Genomic DNA, 18,303 nt, shown 5'->3' with positions numbered 1-18,303 from the left:
TACTGACTAAATCTGGAAGTCTAATAAAACTAGTGATAATTGGCTCCTTTTTATATATGTCAGATATGAAAATAATAGTTAAAAATTTCATATAGATTGGACTTCCTGCATAGAGCTTGTTTGAAGAGGTTTACTTTTGGAAATGTAAAAGTTTTGTAGTTTTTCTATGTGATAATAGTTCCTAATGACATTCCTTGTCTTCCATGTCTTCACTCTCCCCCTTCTCAAATCTGGAATCATTAATGAAATACTTCAAAAGAGACTTTGATTTTCATTGAAAAAAAAAAAAAGTTGTTCTGTGATTCAATGTCACTCTAATCATATAAAATGATTATAAATTAACTTTGAGGTCATAGGAGCATTAGTTGTCACATAGCAAAAAATCTTCATAATGTTTTTTAGTATTTCATTACCAAGTACATTAAAGTGGTGCCATTTTCAAATAAAGAAAAAAGTAAGAATGAATTATGTCCATGAGGTCACACCTATCCCTATCAGTCTCTGCTGTAAGAAATTCAAGTTCTGACATAACCCCGTTTGGGGTTTAAGTACATAACTGTTTTTTTTTTTGTCTTGAATGGGAGTGCTCTGGTCAACAAAAATTTGAAATCTGTAGATTTTTCATGAAGATGTTGAAAGTAATGGTCACCACATAACTGCGTCTGCTGAGAAATATGCAAATTTCTTTGTTTTCATAAGTAGCTAGGATTGGAAATCTCTTTCGTTCTTCCATTTTTTGTTTTTTTTTCAGCCTGTGAGGTTTCAGGAATTTGCAAATTTGAACTCCAGCCGCACTCTTCCAGCATTATCATTATAGTGTCCACATCTGGATTCCAGACACTATTTACTGGTGCTTATTTTTTCAAGATGATATTTCCTCTCTGTGCAGCACTGTTCGCTGCCTAATTGTAGATAATTTAATAACCACATGGCAGAAAATGATAACTTTGTTTTTCAGTAAAGTTTACTGTACTGATATGAAGCACAGAAGTGTTCTTCTCTGACTATCAAAATACATTTTACAAAATCAACATTTAATTCTCCTTTAGTTTAGGGAGTTTAGGATCAGAACATGGTCCTGTTCCTAATGCACAAGCAGTAAAAATCACAAAGCATCTTTGGATCCTTTCACACTCCTAATATAGGAATTTACCAAAGTTTTCACCTCCCTTGAATACTGGGCTTGTTCATGCACCTATGAGTGTGACTGCAGCATTTCAAATGTTGTCTTGTACCACAGCTGCAGGCATAAAGCCCTTACCAGTAAGCAAATCGTAAAGGCAGCAATTTTAAGGTATTATTTGGTTGTTAGCAAATAGTATTCTTTTCTTCCAATAATAAAATTTGTGAAAAGGTGTTTCAACCCCAAATTTTGGAGGAGATCTATACATGTATTTTGCTTTATGGGAGTCCTGGTCTGTGTCATGTGAAAGTATTTCACACCATGCCACTTTTCTTCAGTTTCTTTCTTTCTGAATGGCTAGGAAAATCTATTTTTTTTCTTTCTCAATTGAATTATTTCTGCAAAGAATTCTTAACCCTTGTACAAACTTCAAGCAAAAATCAGAGAATAAACTATATGCATTCTGCTGAAGAGAATGTCTTAAAAGGTGCTGCAATTCTTAGATAGAAGCTTAATTATACAGGCATTGCATATTATTGACCATCTTAACTTATTAACATAATTACATATAGTTGCATGTATTGATTTTTAAGATTAATTTTTCTAGAATTTTGGGGGCTTGAGAACCCTTGGCTGCCATGGAAAAATAACGGAACTCTCTATATCAGAACACAAAACCATCAGGGATACTGGGATTCATGTAAAACTTCACATCTTTTCTTGGTGTTTCCTGGAAGCCTCTGTATTTCTTCAAATTAACGGTGTCCAAAACTGATCGTACTTTACTCCGTATGTCATAATTCATTCTTCGTTATACTGTTCTACACTCTCACAAATGATTCTCCTCTTTCGTTCCTTTCCATTTTTTTCATTCCTTCCATGAATTTTAATGAGTCTTGAATTCTGCCTTTTGCTTAACTCTGAAATTCACTCCACAAGAGCCTTAATTTCTACTGAATTGTACTGTGCAAATTACAGTCTAAATTGCTGGTACTATTATTTCTTTCTTGCTCTACAAATCCTTCACCAATTTCTATCTCAAACATACTTTTCCCATCACTGCTGTGGGCTTTTAGGTCTTGCCTTCTGCTTCGTTAGTCAGTTGTTTGTTGAATGCCATATTTAGACGACTTAGCAAGCCTAGCTCAATGGAATAGTTGAATTTCTTTTGGAGTGTTACACTTGGTGTCTCATGTGCTGCTGATATATTGCTACACATCATTATCTCTTAGTGACACAAAAATATATCTCAATATACCTCTAAAGGCATATTTCTTACCAGCATAAATGGTATGATCACTATGATTAAAAATAAAAAATTACATTTCAATAAGAAATGCATTTGCATCTTCTCCAGATTGAATAGATGTCTTAGTTCTTTTATGGGAAAAATAGCACAAATTGCACTGTGTCATTATTTGAAGAAAACCTTTTAAAATGTCCTATGACAACATCAACTGCTTAATTTATTAATATCTAATGATGAAACTAATCTGCTAGAAAATGGGCTAAATGTATTTTAGGTTAGATGTTTGAAATATTGATCTCTTATTCTAAACATCTCATTGTGCTCACAAGACATCTATTGAATCTCACTAAACATCACTTTTCCTGTTGTTTTCTTCCTAAAATTATTGTTATATACAGTGTTTTTGAAATTTAAATATTGGATCTGGGCAATATAAAGCTAGATATTGTTCGTAAAAGATTAGGTTTAAATGTGTATTGTTTAGTTTTCTGATCTCAAATTAGCCTATGAATGTAGAAATTTCCCAGGGTCAATAATCTTTATAAAGTAATCAGACAGGAAATTAATTTGTAGAAAGGCAACTCACAAACTGAAGTTGCCACAAAGGCAGTTATTTACATTGGTGAAAGGTTATGAAGTTACACAGTAAGAAAATATTTTCTTCTTTGAATAATGAGCAAATATCATAGAAATATTAATACTAATACAGTATTTGAATTTCATTTTACAATGCTCTTAATTTTTTTAGTATTTCTGATTTACTGACTCCTGCTTTTTATTTAACAAATGTCAACAGTGAGACTTGCCATGCAAATATTTATTAGACTTACACTATCCTCACAGCAGTAACTGCATAATAAATTTTGATTTATTAGTACTCATTGTCTTGTTTTGGTAAAATCAGTTATTTGGTGTTACAGTAATTCTTTTTATGGGTAAAGCATTGCACTGGAAAGTGGAAAAGATTCAGAGCGGGTAATAGGAATGATCAGAGGTATGGTACAATGTCCATAAAAGGAACAGAGAAGTAAGCAAGGAACCTGCGGTCTGGAAAGGAGGTGGCTGAGGGAATACGACGGAGATCTGTTCAATCGCAAGTGGCGTGAAAAGGGTGGATAGGGATCAGCTTCTTGCTGTTTACTTCCATACATAATCTCTTGGGCATGAAATTAACCTAGTTTGAAAATTCAGAATGAAGAAAAGAAGATGACTGTTTCCAGAATGTATGGTTAAGCCGTGGAATTCCTTATCACAGGTTGCTTGAAGTTTACCTAAAGCCTTATGGAGATTTGACAAATTCAATATGATTGCATAGATTTGCTGCTTTGTGTTTCAGAGCAATATAAGACATAAACACTAGTTGGTAACTTTACAGTGGAAAAAAGAACCGTCCATCCTGTTAGGAAGGAGAGAGGATTTACATCCAAATAAGAGCACTTTTTTCTGTAGCTGAGAGTTGTTTGTAACCATGTAGAACAGAAACACTTAAGTCATGGTTTTTAATGATATACATTTCGTGCCCATAAATACTTGCAGATCGTAAGGCTACAGGTACAGGCAATGCCATCATGTAATCCCAGCCTTCAGCTTCTACATTTTTTCCATTATAAAGCTCCAACATCCATCATTTTATAGCCATATATTGTGAGAATGAGTCAGTTGTTGCTGCACCGCAAGGGATGCATCTGGATTGAGTCTCGTTACCCAACATACACGTCAGGCCATTAGGATTTGCTCCTTTAGGGGTAATTCTGACTCGCCTTTCATGAATGTTCTGTGTAAAGGTCCATGTTTTTAACCAAAACAATGACCAAATCTGTACATTTTGTGTATAACATGGAAATTGGTGCAGTGCTAGTGCTGCTGCTTTCAGAGCAGAATATTCACTTCTGCATTGTGCTACGCTTATGGCTGAGCAGCTATTTCAATTGTCTCACTACACAGAGTAAGTTCAAAAACAGACTGTGAAAAAAGAAATGCTTATGCTTTCTTTGTCTGCCATATGAATTTGAACTTTTTGAGGAAGAAGGCATAAGCAGAGAGTACATGTAGGAGTCACAGAAGCCACGCTGTCAAGGACCCAGGGAGGGCAGGAGAAAGATGAAGAGGTAAGGCAGTAACTTGAAACAAAACAGCAAGTCCTTTTTTGTATGTTGAATCTAAGGATATTGTGGGAAATTTGTACAGAGTAACCCCATTGCATGCTGCACATCTTGGTTATCTTTTGATTATATAAACAATATTTAAATTATGTGAAAAGAAAATGTATATTAACACTGTTAAGGTAAATTGCTGAGAGTTGTAAAATGCCAAAAATAATATTGACTGTACAGTGTTAATTCATTTACTTGTTCCCATGCAGTATAACACTATGTAAATGCTTATGTGATCACATACTTTATAAATACCGTCTTTGCTCATTCATAACTCAGATGATGCTCCCTTAATGAGCAGCAATTTAGTATTTTATATTTTCATTGATGCTTGTGTGTGTCCTCAGGTCTTATTTACACAGAATTAAAATAGTGCAAATAAGTTAGAAAATGATGTTATTTCCTTCATATGGTATTCAATTCTTTATAGCGTCTAAATGTTTTGCAAACATTACTTATCTACACAACCTCTTCTGTTATTTTCTTTATAGGCGTAGAACCAGGGATGCAGAGATGAAGAGAGCAAACAAAGCTCTCTGATTTCCTTTGATTGCAAATACAATTTTGGTGCTATTTGCAAAATAATGTAGGGGCAGACTTAAAGTTAAGAGCAAATTCAGAACCTAACTTTGAAGGATATTTTAAATATGTATGCAGACAAACTATGCCAGTAAAAACAAGATAATCGTATCTCGCAGGCATTGAAATCTTGGCTTCAGCTTGTGCTACGTACCCTAGCTGAGAATGTAGTGATTAAGTCATCACATCTGAGGCCTAATTCTGAAAGGCGTGCAGTTTCTCCTACACATGGATAAGAACCATTCAGTTATTGGGTTTAGAATGTTTCTGTATTGCAGGTAACAGCCTGTAAAGCTAGGACTGAAATAGGAAAGGTACAGAAGTCAGTTTTTATAAATTTTGAATTGTCCACTCTAACTAGTCCAGAGTTAAAGCATTCACATCCTGCTCTTTGTGAAATACAACAAGCCCAAGCAGCACTGCTTTGCTACAGCCACACTGATAGACAGAAAAGATGAAGCTAGAGTGAGACAAAAAGTTCTAAAATTTTGATTCGTGAAACAAACTTCAGACAAAGTTTTTTCTTTGCATCTGTTTAGGTGAGACACAAAAAAATCACACACAATCACATACTTTTGGGTCGCCAAAGAGCTGACATCTACCAGTGATCACCATATGTTAGTGCCTGAGTTCCTGTTTTACACGTGGAAAAAATAGCCATGTGTCAAAGGCAATAATCTGACTACGAGGGACTTTTTTTTCAGAAAGATAAATATATAATATTTGTACATGACAAATATGTGCATTTTTTTGTCTCTGTGTGCATGCACACGTGTTGTTTATCCATGTAGCCATTAGTCTGTTTACCTCAGGACTAATTCTTGAAAGTTTTGAAGCGCTTCATGCAACCAGTGTTTTTCATTCAATCCACTATGTAAGTATTTCCTTCTTTCCCCCTCTAGAAGTAGAATTTCCATTTCAGTAAATGACAAATTACGCTGGCCTTAGGCCAAGATTAGCAGGCCTGGAAGATCAGCTCAGTGACAAATTTAAGGCATCTCACCATGGTTTTAGGCTGGACATCACAGAAGAGAAGAGATTCTCACTGAAGCTAAAGCTTTGCTTGAGCAACAAAATGTTCTGTGCTGCTCATGGCACCATTAGGTGAAGAAATACCATTTTAGGTTGGTTTTTGAGCTAACAAAGCTGCAGGATCTTCGAGAGAAGGTGTCCACAAACACAAATTATGGTCTACCTTCTCCTTCTCTTTGGAGTGAATATTTTCAGGTTTGAAAAAGATTCAGCAGTGTCAAAGTGCAAAGGAGAAAAGCATATTTTATAAATGCATGTGGCCTTTCATAGGAGTTTCACTGCAAAGAAAAAATGTGCATAGTATGCCAAAGGTATAACTACCGGTGTTTCATGAGAGGCAAGGTTTTATGTGGGATTCTCTGATGCAGAGAATAAAATATGCACTTCGGCGTGCATTTTGCCAAACGTTTTCGTTCATATGATCACCTGTCAGAGGTGCAACTGTCAAATTTAAGATGAAAAATACATGAACACATTGAGTTGGTCAAATTGTCCCTTTGTAGGAACATGTAGAAGAACTCATGGAGAAGATGGAATATCTTAATGGTAGTAGGAGTAGAAATAATAATAGTAATAATAATACTACCTTATATCTATGTATCACTTGCCATCTGCAGGTCACTAAAACGTTTTGTAAACAGCTCTTGCAATTTCCTGATGTGTGAAGATCCTGATGTGATCTCCACTCCATTTTATAAGCTGGGAAAGGACACCGAATGGTTTGGTCTGTTATTTTCCAAAATGATCTGTTTTACAGGGCGTAAGAAAAAGCTGATACCTGAGTTACAAAGGTGCTGTAATTGAAATCAGTAGGATCTGTAGGTGCTTATTTGCTCTAAAAATGAGGATAGAAATTGTAGTCAACAGGTATCACAGCAGGAATTACATGGCACTTCAGCCACAGTTAACTGACCTGAGCTCCACAGAGCAAATCAGAAGCCAGAACTCCCGAGTGACAGTCCTGAGATTCTTACCCATTCCTTTCCAAGAAAATAATGTAATTTGTACAGATAAAGTTGTTTGTTCATTTTTGAAAAAAAAAAAAAAAAAAAAAAAAGAGAAAAGTTAATATACACAAAAATGGTCATTTGCAGAGAGTAGAAGAATAAATGTAGTTGGGGCTGGTCCTTTAAGAACAAACCTTTAGATTCTGGGTTGTGCTCAATTTTAAGAACCCAAATTCATCATATTTTAATATATACAGTGGAAATTATATGAATGATAGTCTAATGAACACATAGTATAATATATAAGCAATGGAAAATAGCCTCTTAATGCATTTCTTCTTTTTCTATTGACATTCACAGCCAAGGGCTGAATGACTTCACTTTTAACAAAGGGTGCATAAAAAACTGAAGTGCCTGAAGTGGATCAAAGGACTGATGTAAATGTAGCGTAAATTAAGAAAAATAGAGTAGGGATGTCACCTAAGAATGACTGGTTTGTTTGTCGCTCTTTCTGCAAGGGCACAAAATACCTGGAACACTGCTATGTCTCTTACTGACCTCTGCTGATGGATGAAGCTGTGAGAGCAGTGGCATTTCACTGCCACACACTAACATCTGTCACCATAGCGGGTTGCCCAAAGGGATGTATAAGAAATGGGGTAATAGTTCTGGGATTGGTATTGCAAAGAAGTACTTAGGACTTCATTCAGAAATTTGACCTGGTGGCATTTGTGTCTTGTCACAATCCTACAATGTACTCAACTAATTCAGATATCAGAGCTTAAGTTCAACTGACTTTCCATGAGTTTTAAGTTCTGAGACTTGGCTCTTGAGAGTGTTTGGTGTTCTTCTAATGGTTGCAGTATACAAGATATACTGGTGTAGGGGAGAACTTTGTAGAGTAGGGTAGATGGTTGGACTCGATGATCCCAAGGGTCTCTTCCAACCTAGACGATTCTATGATTCTATGATTCTATAAGGGTGTCCATACTGGATCAGGTAAAAGTTTGTCTCTCCAGGGGCTGATGTCGAGGGAAGGGTGAAGAGAGAAGGGCTTTTAGTGATAGTTCCTGCAAACACACTCTCAGCTTCTGGTGCTTTGGGTGTTTCCAAAAGGTGGTGTCTTTGTTTTAACAACTCTTGGTATTTTCATTGATGGAAAAAGTTGTCGTAGTGTTGCTTCCATCACTATCAAGTGGCAATATACTAAGTTTATTACTACTTTTGGAAAAGTTAATGTTGAACTGCCCTTTAAAATTTCATTGTATTCATTGGACCAGTTTTCCCCTTTTTTCCTACTGAAGTGCCTGTGTCCTGTTTCCTTCCACAATAAGTCTGCAGCCATCGCTTATCCCTGCCTTCCTCCTCTCCAACACCCATCTCCATAACCCACAATCCTTGACTATCCTTTCAGCCCTCCACACAGTCCTCACATCCTCTTATTTACGGCAGTGGCTGAACACCTTCGCCTTCTGGCCAACTAGTTTGAGCTGATCCAGCTGACTGGTTAGCCAGCCCTACATTATATGTACTCTGATTGGTTCGTTGGTCTTCCAAATGTTCATAAGTTTCTCATCATCCAGGCCAAAACCCACAGGCTGTCTCTCAGACCTGGCAGGCCACGGAAGTTGCTCTGCGTCTTAGAGTAACCCTTGGTTTATATCTTACAGATACCTACTGTACAGCATTAATATACATGAGTCTCAATCTCCTGTATCCTTTGCATTTAGATAGATATTAAGCTATTTGTCCATAATAACAGTGATAATAGAAGTTGGGATGGAGACCTTCCCAAAATAGTTGAAGTTAGGTAGTTTTGCAAGCAGTCTTCTCTGCCACGCTTTCCACTGCACCTTACAGACTAACACAGAAAAACAAAACAAAACAACAAAAACCTATAAAATGGCAGTAGATATATTTAGGCTGGAAAATGGGAGAGTTTCTGATTATCGGAGTAGTGAATTGTAAAACAGCATCCTGGGAAAGGAGACGGGGGCAAAGTATTAAAGAATGTTAGGATGGCTCTCGCTAAGGCAATGAACTGGGTAGTTCCTGCAAATGGGAACAAGAAGTAGACTCAGTGACCCAGTAATCCCCTTCCAACGCTTTGTTCCTAGATGGTATCTTTTCTTTAAACAGTTATAAAGCAAATCTAACTGCTAATACCCTACTATTTTCAGAAAAGAACATCAAGACTCTTTCAAATAAACCTACACCCAAGTTTACAAGTCTTTTTTTGACTTGAATCCAGCTTGCAACTCCATAAAATGAGATGGGTGCACCTGTGGATGTTAAAACTAACGGGTCTTTCAAATACTTTGGCAATCTCTAGTGTAAATTGAGGGGATCCAGCTGCTAAGTAAGGGAAATATTTTCCACTCAGAGACTGTTTAAGAATGGCCAGGAGATTAAAGAATGAATCTGTTCCAAAGGATATATGTTACTATGTCTGACAGTCATGTCCTACATCATCAGCTATATTATATAAAAAAAAGAATTAAAAAAAAATTGTAGGAAGAGAACATGGAAAAAATCAGTATACAAATACATGTCCATTAAGAGTGTTTGGGCATGTGCTATGCAGGTTACTCTAAAATTAGAAGAGCTTATCACTTTAATCATCTACTGGGGCAAATTAATTGTCTTTGAACAAACTCTTCTGCTTCACTGAAAGTGCAGTGAGCCTCCCTGTCACGTTTCTGTATACCTAGGACAGGTATAAGTCATTTTGCAAATGCTGATACTAAAATATTCAGCAGTGCAGTTCTAAATCTTACTCAAGGAATGAGCCTGATTCAAGACTAGTTCTTATTTCATAGGAAAAAAATGAAGTTGCTGTGGGAAACATACCCTACACATGAAAAAATATAGCAAGAACTGAAAATAAATCTCTGGTTAAGTGAATGAATCAGCTATTAAAATAGCGAAGTCCTGAAGACACAGTTCGATGGACACTGAATTCTGTAATTCAGTCCATTAACGGGAACAGGATTGAGTGTATGATGAATGTAGATTTCTCCTAAATGCATCTGATACCCATCACTGAGTTCAGCAACTTTTTTTTTCAATAGGAATATTAATCTATTTATTAATATTTTAATCTACTTATTAATCTATTGCAGCTCTAATATTAAGCATATAGCTAAATCTGGAATAAGCAAAGCACAGAATTACCTCTATATTCCAGGAGGGCTGTACCATGAGACAGTGTGCTGATTTTCTGTTCCACAACCCAAGGTCCCAGAGCTTCATCTTGCCTACTTGGCCCTTTTAGATTCTCATGAGATAATGCACGTGAAACTCTCATCTCTCTTTCCACCATCCCACTCCACTGATTTTAATCAAGTGTCTTTTAAAGGTCTTTAGCATGTCCCCTCATGATTTTTGGTCCTGACTAAACAAGGTAATTAAAGTATGTACATAATTTATTCTTGACTGTTTCCACCGAGGTCAGTGGAGCAATTAAGTAGCTTACATGACCGCTTATGTACCTTAAAGACTCTGTCTCATGAGTTTCTCAAATGTGACTTCCAGCATTAATGGCAATGAATATCAGTTTAAAAAAAAGGAATTGTGAGGTGAAACTAGGCAGCTCTGCCTCAGAGCTAAAGAAGAAGAAATATATGTTAAAAAGGTCTTGGTGTGAGACACTTCTTTATAAGTAGAGAACTGAGATACAAAACTGATATAACTAAACTAAAGTGCAGCCTAATAGTTTAGTGAGAACGGTGCAAGAGCAGGTCAGGCTAAAGGCTTATATGTACTACATGCAAAATTATGAGGTTGGGAAATTTAAGCCATTCTGCTTAGGTGAAAAAAATCCCACAATACTTTAGACTGTACTGGAATGACAGTTAACTAAGACCTAATATGCTCCCGATATGTCAGTGATGGTTCCTGTAGACCCTCGTGCAGAGATTTAAGAATTTTGCTGTGGCAGAAACTTTATGTCCATGAAGTATTTTAAAACATAGTTTTCCCACAAATCAGACACTAAAATTGTACTCTGGTTTTTTTTTTTTTCTGTTAACTATTCAATAATCTTCTAACTTCTGTGTGTCTTTTTGCTTCATTTACAGATAATTGATACTTGTATCCAACACTTGGCTGCAGCCTGCCGTTGTCTCCACTTCTTGGATGTCTCGGGTTGCATTCATCTTACTGACAAAGCACTGAAATATCTTTGGAAAGGTTGTAAGCAACTCCAGGTTCACAAAATGCTGTACTGTAGAATATTACCAAGTAAGAGGATGTTTCCCAATCTTAATGCAGAGGTTGCTATAAACCCAAACCCATGAGGTTTTTTCTTCAATAGCGTCGTGGTGCCATGCAAGGTATCGGGCTTGAGGCATCTTGCTCCTTGATCTACAGGGTGTCCACATTGCTGCCTCAGGATTCCTGTGGTGGTGGGTATCTACATATTTTAGTGTCAGCCAGAAGTGAAGGGAAATAGGGACCTCCTCTGTCTTTGTGGCAGACAGTGTCGTCTTAGGGAAGTTCCTGCAGACAGAGGATCTCACCTCAAGGGCACATGGGGACATGAGGAAGAAAAGCAGACTGGGCCTAATGCTCTCGGCCATCGCACTGTGTACTTGAGCTCACTCCGAGGGCTTGCAGGAGCCTGTTTCCCCATGACTGCATGTCAGTGTATGACAGAAGCAGATTTGACCATTGATGTGGGCTTGTGCTCAAAATGCAGCATAGTTACAGCGAATGAGTCAAGGTATCATAAGCATAGTTTCATGAAGTAGAAGTGAAACATACTTGTTATGTATCTACAATTGGAAAAAACAGGTCATCTACCACAATCTAATCCAACTTTCCTACTGGTGTAAATGGACCCAGCCTCTTGATTCCCCATTGCATTTAAAAGCGTCAGTTCTGGTCAGGTTTAGATATATGATTTTTCAGCTGTGAGTCTCCAAAATGCAGATCTAATGTCCATCACCCTTCCACAGGCGTTAAGAGCATCACAGGATGGGGCTTTGAGCAACCTGGTCTAGTGGGAGGTGTTCCTGCCCATGGCAGGGGGGTTGGAACTCGATGATCTTCAAGGTCCCTTCCAACCTAAACCACTCTATGACTCTATGACACAGACCCGGCGCTGTACACCTAGAACTGCACAGTGGCCAGACCCGCCAAAGGGACTGAAACTGTTTGGAAAAGAACTAAAGTTTGAGCATGGTTGATACATCTGAGTATATTACTTAATCAAATTTTTGGACTTCAGTAAGAGTAAAAAATATATACTACTATATTATATGGAAAGTATACATCCTAGGAGAGCTTTAACCCCACTCTACCAGGACCACTGTAGATAACGCACTCTGTACTAAATCATTCCAGGGTTTAATAGTCACTTCAGAGACCACAAGACCAATGCAGATGCTTAATAACTTTGAAGATATTTCCAGTGTGCTTCATGTTTTCCAAACCCTCCTTGGTTTACTTCCCTCTAACTGTCTCACCACAAACAATTCTGCTGTCATTACTTTTATTTTCTTTACTTCTCTCTGACTTGGTCTTCTTAATGTCATCTCAGAACTTCCATCTCAAAACCTCTACTTCTAATTAAATACTTGTTAGATACAGAAAGTGTTTTGAAAGACTGGTGTGCAGGAGTACCAATTGAAAAAATTATTCTAAATTAACTACACTGTTCATTTTGAAAAAAATATATTTCAAATAAAATTAATTTCCTCGTAACTTTCTGATTTGCAGTTTTTCTCATATTAATCCTTGAGGGATTTCTTTTACCCACCGATTACTGTTGTTGACTTGCTTTTTCTGTGACTTCATATCTCTGTTCAGAGCTCTAAACAGCGTGTCAGCCCTTTCGGGCTCTGGTTGCTTACACATCTTCCCGTAGAAGTGAGATGTAGTAGGAACAGAAATTTGGGTTCAGTTCCAATTTATGTCGGGTGAGCCATGATCAGAGAGCTGACCTGACTTCTCAGAAAACCATTTGCATTATTGTAGCCTTTGCAGGATGATCCAGGATTATGCCTCTGCCTCAGAGTCCCATATGCTATGGGTTCTCCAAACGTCTTGATTAAACTCTTCTGACTCAGCCAAGGAATTTCCCAACCAGTTATTTTTACTGTAAAGAAAGCCCTGGAGAGTTATAGATCTTTACAAAACAAAAAGCAATCATGAGACACACATCTCCACCCAGTGTTATCTTTGCCCTTTTTGTGATTTTTAGAATTAGGCAAACTTTGCCAATTTTACTTTCCTGAGCCTGGTTTTCTGGTATGCGATGGTGGACGGTTCATTTCTTTGCCAGACGCACTCTCTAATTCTTTGCACCATATGTTCAATGGTAGGAAACTCTTACCCCGTGCTGTTTGAGTCTGGGACAAAAACTATCAGGTGGATCGACCATGTAGAACAATTCAGTACAGAAGACTTTTTGCTTGTTTCTTCCAACAAGTTTGAAGAGCCTCCCTAGACCTAGACAGGCTGCAGAATAGATTGACCATGTCAAGATCAGAGCAGCTTTTCCATGCAGACTCTAAAATAGTCATTAGATAGAATGATATTCAGAAAATAAAGGAGTTCACAGCTAGAATCAGATATATTCCAGATCCTGTATGTGTCACAGTTTCAAAAAAACTTTTTTATTGTAGTTCAAGGCCAATATTGTGAAGGATTATTTGTTTTCTGCCAATAACTACACCAAAAGCACAGTAAAATATGGCAGTGATGCTACACCATTAGTCATCTTGCAGCAGATTGTCAGTAATGACATCAAAAGCAATGACAGTACTGTCACTTCTATGCCACATTATATTTTTATAGAACTATGTATTTCATTCACAACCTCTACGTTTTTGGTAATGAATAATAAGCAACATATTGTCAGCAAAATGAACAACAGGGCCTCATTCTCTGTTTTCAGACTAACTCTTACAACCTTACTTGGGTTCTTAGATTTTCATAGAATGCAGAGGAAAAGGCTGTTTTCAGGTGTAGTTTACATTCTCCGGGTGTGAAACATACACCTCAGAGACATGTCCTTCCCTGTTTAAGGAGATGGAAGAGGACATCTATGTAAAAATCAGATTAATCTGGAGAACTAAACATGCTAGTGGCTTAGGTTGTAAATAAGCAATAGAAGACATATGTTTTTAGTTTAAAGTTGCCCTACAAAATCTATAAATCATATATACTTCATTTTGCCAAAGGAATTCCCTGTTATTTATTATTAAACCCTTACCAGTCCTACCAGACATCTCTTAATAGACTTAGCCTTGCAAATATTGAGGCATATCTGTTGTATTGTGTCACATTCTTTTCCAAAGTTTTATTTTTAATGTTTCGTTATATTAAAATAGAAAACATATGGAGCCACAAAGTTCTTCAAGTTTCAGTCCAATGCAGCTTCATAGGAAACAGTTACGAGCATATAAATTGTCCATTCTTTCCAGTATCAGGTAGCATTCAAGATTGTATTTGCCAACGTACTACCCTGGTTCCAGGTTTATTAAATGTTAGAAGAAAAAAAGTCTCTGGCCTGATATCCTGCTGCATATTTCTGTATCCAGAGGCTAACGACCTTTCAATTAATTCTGTTTCTAAATGCCATAAAGAACCATGGATAACCTACCTGCAGGAGTAAATGATACTGGTACAATTGCTTTCTTCTACTAGAGGAGAAGAAAGCTAACTAACAGCTTTTAAAAAAGTGGCTTCTGTAGGAAAAGGTTGCATTGGTTGTGATTCACTTAGGACTAATCCTAGAAGAAATGCCACACTGGCAGCTTTAGAGATACACTTCTCCTCCCTGTAAAACATTCTCCTTAAACTTCAAAACACAAATACCATTTAAAGTCAGGTGCAGTGCTGAGAAAGGTGTGGCTCTCTATTAACATTTCTGGTTTCAAAAGGAGGAAGGAAATCTGCTGTTGCCTCGAGAAGCCCTCGCCAGCCAGCCTTGGGTGCTCACCAAATGGCATCTCATCTGCAACAGTTTGGTTCCACCAAAAGCTGCTCTTTGAGAGCAAAATTAAATGCTTCCTTCTCTTTTCTTCTCTGCACTAATATGAAACCAGTTACATTTCTTCTAAACTCATGACTACTCTGTTAACAAGTGACTCATCAACAAATACTATTACAATTTTTGCCCTTTAAATGGAAATTACATTGGGTCTTAATATGACATTTGGAGAACATTCTAACTTTTGATTTGGCTTTTTTTCTTGTTGTGCTTTCTGATGGTTACTGTTGGTTAGAAAGGAGATTGCAAGAACTCTGTTTTCTTGAAAAAAGCAGAATTTCTTAGGTATTACTCAGATAATCAGGTCTGAAGGCAGGAAGGACTGGGAGTCCAACACACGTAATCAGAAATGAAGACAGCCTACACGTGGTTTGGTAAAGGACTAAGTGCTCTGAAGTTTTCTCTTGAAGAAGCAACAAAAATATCATAGTAATGCCTTCTCACTGACTGTAAATTGCTCTTCAGAAGTGACGAGGAGGCTCCTGCAGTGCCAAGTTTCAGCCATCGTGTGCTCTTGAACTGGGTGCCATAAAAAGATACAACTACTGCAGCTGACACAGACCTCAGGGCACTTCAGATTTTATGTAGTCTTATCACTTTTTGTAACCTGGAGCATGCTTGCAGGGTGCTTTCTGTTTTTCCCGTTAGCTGTCTGCCTCCACTTGCCTCTTTGGTTTGATTTCTCCTGCATTTGCACTCTAAGCAGTTCTCCACGTTTAATTTTTTCTTTTCCATTACTTTTTACATGATTGTTTTTTGTAACCTTACTTTTTACTCTGATTGTTGTTTGTGACCTCATCTCAAAAAAGTCTTTTTCAAAAGCTCTGTTTTTTATTATGATGCACCCAGTCAAACATTTCTGAATTTTGGAATGGCTTGAGATTCAGACCATGATGCAGAACTGTATTTCCTAGCTAACCCCTCTTAGCGAAAGCGATTGAAACTTCGGGTAAGGATTCAATTATATATTCCAGTGCTGCTCAAGCCATGTGTTTGGGCCAGTGCTTTTGTCTGACTTATACCAAGAGATATTTGCTTTGCCAAAGATGTAATTATTTGCTGAAATGCTTTTATTAATCAATGTGCTTATTTAAGACACTATATAAATAAATAAGCAGGCTCTATCATAGTACAGTATTTCTTAAAAAAAAGACCTATTTTTGCCATGTGTTGATGATTAATGGAATGGCTGTTTCTGGCAAACTAATCAACTGTAGCCCCAGGCATGGGACAGAGCTAAGTTTCAAAAAAATAGTAACAGCTCCCCTTATACACGCTTCAGACAGCCATACATTGCAGTTTCCATGAAAAACAGGAATTTGGACTTGGATGAGTTGATTTTTATTTTATAGCTTAGAGCTTATAGCTCATATAAATTGTGCACACATTCCTTAATGGCACAGGCCTCCCTAATATAAAAACAGATACAGCCTTGTGTTCATGTGGTTCATACAGTGTGTCAGTGTTAGATTTTTTAAAAAAAACCCATCCTGCAGTGGTTGAAAAGGAGCCCTCCTTGCTTCGCTAATTTTGTCCCTTTTGCACCCCTCCCTGCCGTGGTGCTGCAAGCACTACAGCTGTGCACGACCTCCTCTTTTGTAACCAGCTTCAGCGTTTTCATTTTGGAAAAAAAAACCTGTTTAAGACTGCTTTAATTTGGTTGGTTTTTTTTTTTTTTTTCTAGTATTGTCTAGATGCCATATATGATATTGTTACAGAGGTTAGGAAATTGGCCAGCAGGGAGAAAGGCTACCTCGCTGCGGCTGTGACACAGCAGATCAGGTTGAATCTCCTGAAGAGGACAGGAGATGTAGGGAGCTGGCTCTTCCCCAACGAGCACATGAGTACGCTCAGCCCGGGGGAGCTTTCTGGAGAGCAAGAGCCAGCGGTGGGGGGAGGTTGGGGGAGGCGGGTGCTCTGCACAGCCGGGAGCGGGCTGACGGCCAAGTTACAGAACTGATGGAAAGAAAGAGACGTTCAAAAGTCTGAAAGTGGCGGGCTGAGTTTCTTCAGCTTAGGAAGGCAATGAAAGTTGCTGGACTGATACCGCCTGGAAAGGAGGGAGAAGAGAGAGTTGCTCTTCTATTTCTTTTTAGAGTATCTCACTCGGCAGACCTGATTTTCTCCTATTTTTATGTCATTTTGCTCTAGTTCTTTGTTTTTGTGTTTTAATACTGCATAGGGGCAGTGGCCGCAAAATGCCAAGGGAAATTGGAGGGGTCATGGGTGGTTTTGGACACCATAAGCAATTCTCTTCTGCTGCAGCTATCACAGAAGCTGCAAAACACAGCCTTGGGCGAGCTCGGGGCCAGTGATGGTAGCAGTAAAGCTCCGTAACACTGCCCATTGCACATTCAATTCAGTTTAAGAAACCATACACTTTATAAAGAGGTGGGTGACAGAAGATAACTACAAGTGGGGAGGTTAGATCTGTGTTTTAGGCTCCCCAGTCCAGACAGACACTGACACACAAGTGCTCATGAGGGTCACCAAGACCATTAAAGGGCTGGAGCACGTTGAGGTGTAAAGCGAGGCTGAGTGCATTGCGCTGCTCAGTCACAAGAAGAGAAGGCTTGGGCTGGAGGAGACCTTACTGCTGTCTGTCACTCTGATCAGAGGATACAGAAGAGAAGACGTGGCCAGAATGTTCTCAAAGGGGCACTGATAGGACAAGCAGCATATGTAAAGTTCTGATTACATACAAGGAAACTTTTTTAATCAGGAGGCTAGTCAAACACAGGATCCCAGAGAAGGTGTGCAGTCTTCATCCCTAGAGATATTCAGAGCTCAGCTGGCAAAGCCATGACACACCTGGTCCAGTTGGATCCATTTAGACCAGGACCAGGACTAAACGATCTCCAGCAGCCCCTTCCACCCTAATGTATTCTATGACTCTAACCTAACCAATTATCTTATCTTCTAGTTTCCATGACATCTCTTATAACATTGGTAGCTTCAGTTACAACAAGGAATTCTTGCTTATTAAATTTAGCTTTTAATGTTCTTTGTAGAAGCAGTCTTTGCAAAAAAACTTTTTTTACCCTTGTAATTTTTTTCCCCCTCCTGTTGCAGACAAGCTGTTTTGAAATACACAGCCAAATTGGAGAAACAAGAACATAATGATGCTGACCTTCCTTCCCGGTTTGGATATGACCAGGATGGTAACATACTCACCTTCACCAAACAACACATATCAGAGCCTGAATAAACAAATTCTTTAA

At 38.0% G+C, this 18,303-nt stretch overlaps 1 protein-coding gene across 1 annotated transcript in view; it reads left to right on the top strand.

Moving 5' to 3' along the window:
- FBXL13 (F-box and leucine rich repeat protein 13) overlaps positions 1-18,303 on the top strand; it is a gene marked incomplete at both ends in the record, with an annotated part of 85,143 nt that extends 66,840 nt beyond the window's left edge. The window contains 7 exon segments of the mRNA XM_082496731.1: positions 1,731-1,823; positions 7,590-7,637; positions 7,641-7,724; positions 11,163-11,309; positions 11,315-11,325; positions 18,155-18,254; positions 18,256-18,303. Coding sequence (XP_082352857.1) covers positions 1,731-1,823; positions 7,590-7,637; positions 7,641-7,724; positions 11,163-11,309; positions 11,315-11,325; positions 18,155-18,254; positions 18,256-18,303 — 531 coding nt within the window.

Source organism: Vanellus vanellus (assembly GCF_965231255.1).
Source record: "Vanellus vanellus genome assembly, chromosome: 1".
NCBI lineage: Eukaryota > Metazoa > Chordata > Aves > Charadriiformes > Charadriidae > Vanellus > Vanellus vanellus.
This window is presented reverse-complemented; position numbering and strand designations above follow the sequence as displayed.